Source organism: Phyllostomus hastatus, unplaced genomic scaffold (genome assembly GCF_019186645.2).
Source record: "Phyllostomus hastatus isolate PE091 unplaced genomic scaffold, TTU_PhHast_1.1 phas_scaffold_442, whole genome shotgun sequence".
Taxonomy (NCBI): domain Eukaryota; kingdom Metazoa; phylum Chordata; class Mammalia; order Chiroptera; family Phyllostomidae; genus Phyllostomus; species Phyllostomus hastatus.
In genome coordinates, this window is record NW_025334030.1 from 5,968,283 (window position 1) to 5,979,564 (window position 11,282).

The 11,282-nt window shown below is 55.0% G+C and overlaps 1 protein-coding gene across 2 annotated transcripts; it reads left to right on the forward strand.

Annotated features, from left to right (window-relative positions):
• Positions 1-81: 81 nt before the first annotated feature.
• Positions 82-4,331, forward strand: MSRB1 (methionine sulfoxide reductase B1). Of its 2 annotated transcripts, XM_045820769.1 has the most exons (4): positions 84-242; positions 1,915-2,063; positions 2,393-2,507; positions 3,432-3,599. In XM_045820769.1, exons 1-4 carry the CDS (start codon positions 188-190, stop codon positions 3,461-3,463), a joined length of 351 nt encoding a protein of 116 aa, XP_045676725.1. In that variant the 5' UTR covers positions 84-187; the 3' UTR covers positions 3,464-3,599. The 2 variants fall into 2 exon arrangements, with proteins under 2 accessions (XP_045676726.1, XP_045676725.1); XM_045820770.1 differs by lacking the exon at positions 2,393-2,507 and having other exon boundaries at positions 82-242; positions 3,432-4,331.
• Positions 4,332-11,282: the final 6,951 nt, after the last annotated feature.

Here is an 11,282-nt window from a genome sequence, read left to right on the forward strand (position 1 = left end):
CCCTCTGGAGGCGGGCCCCGTGTGTGTGTGTTGGGGGGGGGTCCCGGCGTTTCTAGACGTGATTGGTCCCCTGGAGGAGGCGGTGCCTTGGGGGCGTGGGGAGTCCCTCGCAAACCTGGAGGTCGCGGGTCGGTGGCTCCAGATCTGTCTGAAGAAACTACGATAGTGCAGCGGTCTCGTTGGCGCCATGTCGTTCTGCAGCTTCTTCGGGGGCGAAGTTTTCCAGAACCACTTTGATCCGGGTACAACCGGTGACCTCCCGGGAGAGCAGCGGGGAGGGTGCGCACATTAGACGGGGCGTCACTACCCTTGGGGCCCCGGAGACCCGGGAGTAGCGGGAGCAAGTGTAACCGCGTGGGGAGGAGCGCATATAAAGGGGATCAGGAGGAGGGAGGAGTCTGGGGGGCTCGGAGAGTAGGAGTACCCGAGGAGAGGAGGACGTAGAGAGAGAGGAGTTGACTCTCCTCAAGAAGAGACTTTGAGTGTGATCATGGCCGTTTGCGGGAGGAATCTGTGGGGTCAGAGTACATGGGGGTGGTGGGAGACCCGGATCAGGGTTTGGACTTCAGAGGGACGCAGTGGAAGGTTTTCTTGTCCAGGGGCAACTCCTGTGACAGGGCTGCCCCTTCTCGTGACTGCTCCCTCTCTCTGGTGTGATCCCTGCCCTTTTCCCTCCCCTCTTTCTGCCCCCCCCCCCGCCCCCCCGGAGTAAGCGGGCAAGCAGTGAACGTCCTGTTCGAGTTAGACTAGGTGATTTTCCCACCCTGCCCAGAGCCCTGGGGTTGGGAAACAGGAGTGCCGCTAGGCCAGCAGTGGCCTGTGTAGTGAAGTTTGACCCGACAGCCTGGGCAATGTGGGAGGAGTAGGGTTGGGGGTGGTTTGTGGCTTGGCAGCCCTCAGTCTTGGCCCTAGGCTTTAAGAAGTCCTGATGAGTCTCCTTCTGGTCCGTGCTGCCCAGCAGTGGACCAATTTGGTAAAAACATGCACAGACGAGTCTAGGGCAGTGACTTACTTAGGATGGCATCTGTTGGGTACAAGCTTTCTAGGGGGCGAGGCTCTGACACTGAGCATCTATGGCTATCAGCTGTGACATAGGACACTCTAGGCAAAGCCCCTGAGACCCTCTGGCTGTGGGAATTAAGGCTGCTCTGCCAATATGGGAGTGGTAACTCCACTTCCACAGCAGCTCCTGGTTCCTCTTTGCTTCCTCCTCCAGTTACTGGTAAAGGCTGAGTAGTTCACAAACCCCACGGGAGGCTCTCCCCAGGCCAGGCGGTGGGTAGGAGGTACCTGTATCCAGTTCTGCACAACCTTTTTTTTTCAGCTCTCAAAGTGATATTTTCAGGACGGGTTAAAACCTGTTCTCCCTGGTCCTCTGCCTTTCTGTGCCCCCTGTCTGTCCTGGAGGCCTTTTCCCTGAAACCATTCTCTTCAGGCAGGGAGAGCAGGCCAGTAGATGGGAATCTAGCTCAGGGCTTCGCCAGGCAGCAGGACAGCCACTTTGGAAGGAAGGGGAGCTAGGTGGTGGTGCTGGCCATGTCAGAGCCCCCTCTGTGTGGGGCCTGTGAGGGGTGGGAGTACTGTGTCCTCATCAGCCTCCCTGGGTTCCTTTCCGGTTGCATACCTCCTAGCTGAGTGGTTTGTATCACAGAGCTTCAACTTCCTCATCTGTTGAATGGGTAGGTCTGCATCACAGGTTGTGGAGAAGAGTCAATGAAATAATTGTGAAAAGTGACTCTCCTGGTCTCTGGCACACACCAAGAACTCCCAAATGTGAGCTCAGTGGTGTGTCTCCTCTACAAAGCCAATACCCAGTTGGGGGTGTGGGAGGGTGTGCAGTCCATTCTGTGAGAGCTGTGTTATACTGGATCCAAGGATTCATGTCTCTGCTTCTGCCTCTTGTTCGGCCTCCAGGTGTCTACGTGTGCGCTAAGTGTGGCTATGAGCTTTTCTCTAGCCGTGCAAAGTATGCTCACTCGTCCCCATGGCCAGCCTTCACCGAGACTATCCATCCTGATAGTGTGGCCAAGCGTCCAGAGCACAATCTGCCTGAAGCCTTAAAGGTGGGTGGTACCAGCAGGGGGTGGGAAGGGATGTTGGCTGCCCCTTCCTTCCTCTGCTCCCCCCACAGCTCTAGGGGTTTAGAGTCTGTCTATCCCAGGCATCTGGCCTCAGCCAGGGAAGCTGCCTCCAAAAATGGTTGGGAGAGCTTGGGGTCCTGGTGGGAACAGGGAAATAGGACGACTTTCCTATACAGGCTCCAGGAGGGGAGGTCAGCCTCTCCTGTTAGCAGTTACCTCGGGAAATGGGCTTGGGGTGTCAAGAGGGGACATTGCTGTGGCTATTTTTTTTTTGGCTAGAAGCTCATGTGGCTGTCTTGTGCTCTTCCAAGGTCTCCTGTGGCAGGTGTGGCAATGGATTGGGCCATGAGTTCCTGAATGATGGCCCCAAGCAGGGGCAGTCACGTTTCTGAATATTCAGCAGCTCGCTGAAGTTTGTCCCTAAAGGTAAGTTCGCCATCAGGCAGCTGGATACAGGTCTGTTACACATTTTAGAGGTCCTGGGAAGGGGGCACGCTCTTTTCATCCATTTACAGTGACAAAGCATGGAGGCACCAAAGCATGCTGCCCAGGACTGCCCAGAACCCCCCAAAAGACAGCTGCAGGACAGGGAGGGCAGAGCAGACATCTGGCCTCCTGTGCCTGGTTGATTACATATGTCCCCAAGAGGGACATCTGACAGTGGATGTGGCAAAGGATTTTCTCCAGAAGCCTGGCTCTTCCCCTGACTGGAGTGGGATGCTGGGCTGGGTGGAGGCTGACAGCCAGGGCTGTGCGCATCTGCGGCCTGGCACATAGTAATAGCTCAAATATGCACTCCTGTTGGCAGTACTGTTATTCATAGCTTGTTTGGGGAGCTATATTTAATTTTCCTGCATTTTATCTGAGCTCAGCCTCCTCTCTGGCCTTTGTTCTCCTGCGCACACAAATGGTCAAAAATCACTGCACGTCTGTTTGCAAGCCCAGCCACCCTCAGGGCTCCTCCCAGATCTTTGTAGCTCAAATCCCAGCACCTCACTTGCCACCTGCAAAACTGGCCAGTCCCTAGTTTGTTCCATCCTCCATTAAATGGGGCTGCTGAGAGCACCTGCTTGTTGCCGTTGCTGGGGGTTAAACCAGGGTGTCCGTGGGGGCTCATGCATGATAAGGTGCGATGGTGCTTTTGTGCTGTGGTGGTTATGCATTCCTCTGTCCTGTGCAGGAAGAAGAGGCTGTGGGTTGTGACGGGCACACAGGCGGCCCTGAGCTGGGTGTCTGGGTCCTCCTAGTTCCCTGGCTTACAGGCTGCAGTGGAGGGGGTGAGCTCAGGGAATGGTGTCTGCAACACAATTGAGCAAGGATTGATTTTTCTCTCCCCTCTTTTTCTTTCAGGTAAAGAAACTTCTGCCCCCCAGGGGAAGTAGGTGGGAAGCCTTCAGCCACCCCAGAAGGGTCCTGCATGATGGCCACACTCTGACCACCCTAACTTGGAATTGGAACCCCAGACATTCAGACAGGGAGGAGGGGCCAGCTGAAACATCAGGAAAGCTCCCAAGGCCTTGGCTCTGCACTGGTTCTCCTTGGGAAAAGTACGAGCGGGCCACTCGTGGCCCATCTCCTGCTGCCGGGATGGGCCTGCAGGGCCCAGCTGTTAGCTTATCTTGGCTTCAGAGAGGTGGGCTCTAAGCCTGGCTCATCTGTGAGTGATGGTGCACCCACCTTTACTCTCCTTAGTCCAGTGCCCCCTTCTTGACTGTTAGGACTAACCCCTGTGGGGCCCAATTTTAAGACAATCTCCAGCCCCCACTAAAGCTGGTGCCCATTTCCCTCCAGCTGTGCTAGGAGACAGAATGCAAATGGAGGAGCCCCCAGCCAGCTGCTCCAGCCTCAGCCACTGCATGATTCATTCTGGTTAAACCCTTCTAGGCAGTCAGAGTGTTGATGACCTGTGACCTGTGGCGGGAGTGGGCTGAGGAGGACAGACCTCTGGTCTCTTAGTTACGAGAAGAGAAACCCTGAACTCTGTTTCACAATCTGTGTGGCTGCTGCTTGCCTCATGCAGGTTTAGGAAAGCATCTATTGCTTCATAACCTTGACTGTACAAGGTTGGGGGGCTGTGGAGCTCACAGCCCACAGCCCACAGCCCACACTGTCCCAGGGCACAGTGACCACACTTTCTTGCACCCGTGCTGAAGCTCTTGCAGTCTGGGAGGGTGGGTGATGCTGAAGCCCTCCTTCCCATCTTGAATCCTCTCTGGAGTAATTAGGAGACAAATAAACCAATGAAACACAGTCCTGTTCTGCTTATTAACAACATCAGAGATGCCACGATATGAGGGTCAGGCTCTGCACAGTTTAATTTGTTTCACAGATATTTATTGAGCATCTGCTTCATGCCAGGTTCTAGCCTCAGTGTGGGGGATGCAGCCATGTGCAAGCCAGATGGGGCCGTCAAGGTCTGAGGGTGTACCTGAGAGAGTAAATTCACATCAGGTGATGAGAAGGGCTGTGAGCGACTATAGCCGGGTAATGGTGTGCAGATTTGAGGAGGGGAGGATTAGAGCTTTGCCTCTGGTAGTGGCGGTGGGTGGTACTGCTGAGGAGGGGTCATCACAACTCAGTGGTGACAGGTGAGAGAAGCAAGGAGAAGAGCTTGCAGGCAGAGGTGCAGCACACGCCAAGGCCAGCTTGGCATGCCCCAGGCCCCCTAGGGGGTGGTACAAAATGTGACCTATGAGGAGGTGTGCTGTACTCCAAAAGCATTACATGGTTTTTACAGTTTGTACTGACAAACCTGGGGGACGTGTGTGGGAATAAGTAGTAAGGGTTGGGATCATGGTGGATAGAACATGAAGTTGGATCAGGCGGAATTTATTGATAGGGGCTCCCTGAGCAGAGACTCTGGATTTAATGTTGAGGTTAGCAAGCATTCTAACGGTTTGTTTAGTTGTCTGGGACTTGGCCCGAGGTGGCCCACACTAAATGGGGTTGAAATGCCAGATTCATCTTAGCCTACTCTACAGAAAGGTGTCCAAAGGCTTAGGGAGACTGCGGATTTGTCGTTTAGGACCCACCCTGGGAGTGTCCGGGAGACACAGATTTCACCGCCGCTGTGCGGGGAGCCCCAGCATCCCGGAAGAGCTCTGTGACCCCTCCTCAGTGCAGGCCAGGACTGACATGAGAGCTGCTGCCGTGGAACTGGGAAACCTAAACAGTGGGGTCAACGGGTCCTGAGGTGTCAGGGTCCAAGTGGAGGTGCGCCTAATGGCCAGAGACAGGGTGGGTGTGGTTGCCCTAATAGACCACAGTCAAAGCAGCAATGGCCCTGGCTGGTTGGTCATGATGTCCCTAGAAGTGAAATAGATGGGAAGCCTACTGAATTTTCACTTGATCTGTCTAAGCAGAAGCATTCTAGGTCAAGTGAACAGAAGTCTAATTTGAGTCATAAAGCAGAGTCATGACCCCTCAACCAGTTCCCAGACTTGAGCCAGTTTATGGACCCAGAACTCCTTGAATAAAGGGGAGGCCAGGACCCCTTAAGGAAGAACGCTGCTATGCTGCCAAAATATATACCATTAGTCTTCCAGCCTTTCTTAAAGGGACCTACAGCCTTTTCCCAGAGTGCCTGTGTGGGACAGAGAAAGTAATCAGACATTCTGAGGACTTCTGAACAGTGGCTCTGAACTGATACCACCCAGGAGACACAAACCTCACTGTGGCGGAGTAAGGGCCTGTGGAGGCCCTGTGGGGTTTTAGCTCAGGCCCATTTCACAGCGGGTCCCCCAATCCATCCTGTGATTTTCCCCAGCTCTGAATGCATAACTGGAATAGACACACTCCAGCTGGAAGCACCCCTACGTAGGGAAGAGAGGAGCTGGGCCCGCAGGTCTGAGGGCAAAGGTGTCGAGGTAGGAGTGGCTGGGGAGGGAGGAGGACGGTGAGGCCCTGTGTTACTGGCCTCTTAAGCCTGGTTAATTCCTCACTGATGGGACTCTTCACTCCCCCAATCCCTAACCACAGGCCAGGAACCCTGGCTCTGGAGTGAGGTTGTGGGCCTGTGCAGGGGCTGCTGGCCTACTTGCTGGGCCCCGGTGGCTTCAGCTCACTGTGCAACCTCAGGCAGGGCACTTAACCTTCCTCTGTCTTCAGAACCCAGCCTGCCTCCTTGTTGGAGACAGGAGAGGCTCGGGGCTGGGTAGGGCCTGGTGGGGGATGCATATCTCATGTGGAATCATAAATTATTCCCCACTCCCTCCTCCAGTGAGCTATACATTACCTTGGCCTGCATCCCCCGTTCCTCCTTGAGAAACAAAAGGCTCTTTGAGAGCCCAGCCCCTTCCACTCTAATGCACTCTCCTTACCAGAGTGGCCACCAGGCACAGCCTTGCAAGTCAAAGGCTGCGTTTGGGGACAGACAGCTTCTGGTGTTCTACCATTACTAGCCAGTAGCTGCCTGCAGGTGGGGCACTCTGGCCAGTGTACCCCAGGCAAGGCTATGTGTGGAAGTATAGGGTGGCCCTTCCTGAGTCAGTTGGAGAGGGACAGAGATGGGTGGTGAGTGGTGGGAACAGGCTGTGGGAATGGGAATGGGATGGGGGGACACGGGTGGAGGCAGGAGGCTCCTGGCCCCAGCCCGTTCTCCAGGGCAGCTGGGTGGGGCTCACCTGCACTGATGCTCCGGCCTCCTCTCCCGGTGGCCCTCCCATGCCCTCAAATTGCCCCGGCTGCCATCCTGACCCACTTCGGGGCACCAGGTTCTGAGTTTCCACCTCCCATGCATCTTTGCCCCATGTGTTTTCCCCACAACAGTGACAGCTCCTAGCTGGCCTCCTCCAATCAGTGTGGTGTTTGCAAAAGAGTCATCAGACCAGGTAACTTTCCTCAGTGGTAACCACAGGCTCTGCTCGCTGGGATCCACAGACCCCAACTCTACAGCTTGATTTCCCACTCCATAAATGACAGCAGTGTTATTTATCATAACTGTGTGGTTTTTATGACCCCCCTTTCCCGAACCTTCAGCAGCGGGGCTTCCGGACAAGACAGATTCCATCCTAGAAACAGGCCCCTGTGTCCCAGCCTTTCAGATTTGGTTTTTCTTCTTTCTCATCCCCTACCCCCATGTGCCAGAATCCTCCCGGAAGCCCCTCCTGGTGGCTCTGCCCCATTTGCTCTCTCCTTCCCCCACACTGTAGGGGTCCTGGGGAGGCCTCCCATACGGGTGCACAGACTGGGTTCTTGCTATCCCCTTGCAGGTTCCACCCTGGCCCAGGCCAACAGCTCCTCAATACCAGTGACTAGGGTGTATTTATCTCATTTCCTTTCCCCGTTGCCGAGCCCTTGGGAGGCTGCATGTAGTAGCATCAGAGGAATGTAGGCATATCCAACTGTACTGCCTTTTGTCCACTCCCTCTGCATCTCATCTGCTTGAGTGTGTCCCTGGATTGGGGCATGAAGGGACCCTAGGACCACCTATCACCCTACCCTGGCCCTGGGTACTGGGACTCTGCTTAATGGAGCTTGCAGGCAAGAAGCACAGGGAAGACAGTTGCTTACCTGCAGATAAGCTCCTTCCTCCCCAGCCCCTCACCTCCTACCCCAGCGCCGGCCTCCAGGAGTGATTTGTTTGTTTCTTGTAAAACCCCAGAGACTATTCACGGTTCAGCCCCTGGCTTCATGTTTTATCACGTTTCACCTCCAACCAGAATGTTTACAAGCTGCTTTTGGCTTCAGAGAGCTTGGCGGCTGCATTGCCAGAGGGAAGGGAGGCAGAGCAGAGAGAAGCTGGGGTCCTGTGGGGTCTGCTCCCCGGAAGTGCAGGCTGCTCGTGGCCTTGGGATTCCTATTCCACCTGTAACTACAGTGTGTTTTTGCTTTCTTAGTCCCCAAGTGTGGTTTTTCCCTCTGGGCCCCCATCTCTGAGCCCAGAGCCTCTGGTGTGTGTCTGGACATGGTGGAGGAGGGCAGGGAAGCTAGAGTCAGAAGGAGGACAACAATGACTTGTACATGGGGCACAGGTGGGGTCATTGTTTTTTGAGGGGAGAATGGGGGTTAATGTTGAAGGTCCATTGTCAGAGCAGGAAGCTTCGGCTTAGGGAGTGCCCAGCTGGGGAGGGGGGGAGGAGTTCAAGGCACTTGCCCCAAGATGCTGGGCTCCAAGCTCTGGGTTCTAGGTCTTCCAGAGCACTGAGCTGTGCTTGTCTGTATGTCTGTCTGACTAACTGTAGGGGTGGGGTGCTTCCCTGGAAGAGAAGGGGGTGGAGTGCAGTTTTCCCTAGGTGTCTCATCTGCTGGCCAGGCTGGATTTATTCCTGGAAGTAGGTCACTGGTACACGGGAAGATTCAAACTTAGGGCTTTGCACACTGTGGGGACAGTGGTTGGGGCCTGGTGGCAGACCTCTGGACCTCCCTTTTCCTGCCTGTACACACACAGACATACAACATACATGCAGTCCTGTGTCCTCTGTGGACCGTGGGGTTCCTGAGCCTGCATCTGGTCCCTTGCTCCTGACGGAATGTGCTCACTGTCCCCTTCTAGCCCATTGGGCCCCTCACCAGGGTACAGACAAACAGACCAGGTCACAGAGCCCTAGTGGCCTGATGTGGGGTCACTTGGATGATACCCAGCCTTTCCCAGGATGCTCAGGGCCTTCCACTTTCAGAGGCCTGGTTTGGGGCTGTGAAGCTAGGGGAGGGGAATTGGGGTGAGGTTTGATAGAGTCCTGTTTCTGTGGGACCCTCTTCTCCTGCCTCTTTAGACTTATCTTGAGGATACAGGCTCTTACTAGCCCTTCCCTCTTGCAGAGTGGGGACTGCCAGCCTAGAAGGATTTCCACACTGCAATAGACTGAGCTGGGCAAGGCTGGTGGGCAAGAAGCAGGGGCTAGTGGCAAATGGCCCTCTGTCTGTGCTGATCCCTCCAGGAAGACTCAAGGGAAAAGAGTAAGGGTGTAGGTTAGGGCCCACCCCTACACAGAATTGAGGTCTGGCTTTTTCTGCAAATCCTGCAGCCCCAGGCAGGCTTCCTGCAGGTGTGTGGCCACTCTGGGTGGCTGCTGAGCTGGAGAAGGCCTCCCTTCTCCTAACTCCTGACCAAGGGAGACTTCTCATGTGTACCTCCTGACACTGGGAATAGTGTCTTCCATGGAGAACCCTTCTGCGCCACAGTGTCCCCAGCTCTAGCTGGTCACAAGGAGTAAGACCTGGGTTCTGGCAGGCCAGGCTGGCTGGCCACTTTGAGACCAAAGAAGTCTTTCCTTTCCAGTCTCGTCTCCAAGGAGGGCAAATTATGAAACACTCAGGGCGAGAGCAGCTTCACGGCACCCCTTCTTTGCTGGGGTCACTGTCACACGTCCATGCCTCTTCCTCATGAAGTGCTTAGGAGCTGAGCACCCAGAGAGGTGGAGGCCATATTACTTTTGTGTTATAAAGTAGGAAGGTGAGGGGCAGAGACTGGATACCTGCCAAGGTCCCCTGCTTGGGTCGGTGAGCATTGTACTCTGTTGCTGCCCCCACCCCCAGGGATGGGCTCCTGACCCCCTACTTTGTTTCCTACATAACTAGGAACAGTGGGTGCTGGGGCTGGGTGCGATAGGTGGGTCAGACGTCTCTTAGGGGCCCCTCCCTGGGAGGAAACCACATCCTCTCTACGCTCGGGCAAATCAGGCAATCAGGCATCCAACATGGAAAAAACCCACATAAATCAAGGACAGCTGGGCCTGCCCTTGGCTGCAGCCCCCTCCCCTCGGAATTCCAGCATGCTCCGGAGTGGGTCTGGGAGGTGAGGGTGTGGTTCTAGTGGAGGAAGTTCCTGGAAGCCCCTCAAGTGTGAAATCTCCCCCAGCTGTCCCCCATGGAGGGGGTTATTAATTACTTTCCAGAGGGGGTGCAGCTTCTTGCACATCCAGCCCAGCTTGGAGTAGCCATCTTGGGGACAGGCTAGTAAAAAGGTAGAGAGGGGCATGGGAGAGGAGCTTACACATAGACTCTCTTAGATACACACACACACACACACACACACACACACACACATACACACACAGTTACTCAGTCACTCTGCAAACACCAATGAGCACTCCTCACAGTTAAGCATGGAGGGGGACCAAGACTGACCCTGTTCCTGCCCTTGCAGAGCTCATGGGTAGATGGAGGACACAGACGGGATCCAAATCGCCCACAGAGAAATAATTACAGTCTGTGAAGGGAAGACATAGGGGGACAGGGCAGCAGGGTCATGAATCTCAGAGGCCAGGCTGGGCTGTCCTCCTACCACGACCTTGCTCCCCAGGACTCCCTCCCTAGATTCGCCCACTCTGCCCCTTTGGCTCTGGCCCTCCTTGTCTTCTCCCCCAGGGATGCTGTTTACTTGGCCTCGTGACCTGAGCCACTCAGTGAATCCCCCTCCCAAATTTTCCCCCCTCCTGGCCAGTAGGCCACCACATCAAACCTGACTATTTGCCTGTCTGATGCCTGGCCCAAAGAGGATGGACAGATGGACCTCTCCCTGGCCAGCCTGTGTGGGCAGGGGGTCCAAATAAGGTGAAGGGGGGGTTGAGCTCTGGCCATCCTAGACCCTCAAAGCAGAGGGCCCCTGGGGAGACCCAGTAGGGCAGAAGGGACTTGGTGACCCGTTTCCTGCCCTGGCTGGACAGGGCAGGATGTGGGTGACTTTCTTAGGATGCCCCCATGGCCTGGTTTTTTTTGGGGCCCCGAAAGTCACTTTTCATCCTGTGACTCAGAGAGGAGAATCCACTGTCTCTAGATCACACAGGAGGGAGCCAGTGAGGAGCAAAGGCTGGACCCTGATGGCCAGGCAGGGCAGAGGCAGAGGCAGAGTGAAGGGACCACTCAGACACCCTAGGGCTGGGGAGGCGGCCACCCTGTGTGTGCGGAGCATGGGAGGCAGTTTCCGAAATCCCCAAGTGTGACCTTCAAAAAGACTTTTCATAGAAAGCTAACCAGAGAGTTACCATCTGACCCAGGAATTCTGAAACCGGAAAAGCTGCCGTTTGGCCTGCCTGTCGCCACCGGAACCAGTACACAGAGACAGGGATTGAATCTTTACGGGCGCTTTATTCAGGTGGCTGGCGATCTGAGAAGATGGAGGGTTTGTACCCTAACCGACCGTCTTAAATTCCATTTTAAACTGACCCTCTTTAAAAGAAGAAATCTTGTCTGATCTCAGAAACTTTTTTATAAGAAGAAGAAATGTGTAGGTAAGGGGTTTGGAATTCAGGGGGAAAGTTA

What these genes read in the sequence shown, in the direction of transcription:
- MSRB1 (XM_045820770.1), top strand. Translation starts at nt 188, where the DNA reads ATGTCGTTCTGCAGCTTCTTCGGGGGCGAAGTTTTCCAGAACCACTTT. An exon ending in CCAGAACCACTTTGATCCGG is followed by an intron (nt 243 to 1,914) that starts GTACAACCGGTG and finishes TTCGGCCTCCAG; the next exon opens with GTGTCTACGTGTGCGCTAAG. An exon ending in ATCTGCCTGAAGCCTTAAAG is followed by an intron (nt 2,064 to 3,431) that starts GTGGGTGGTACC and finishes TTTTTCTTTCAG; the next exon opens with GTAAAGAAACTTCTGCCCCC.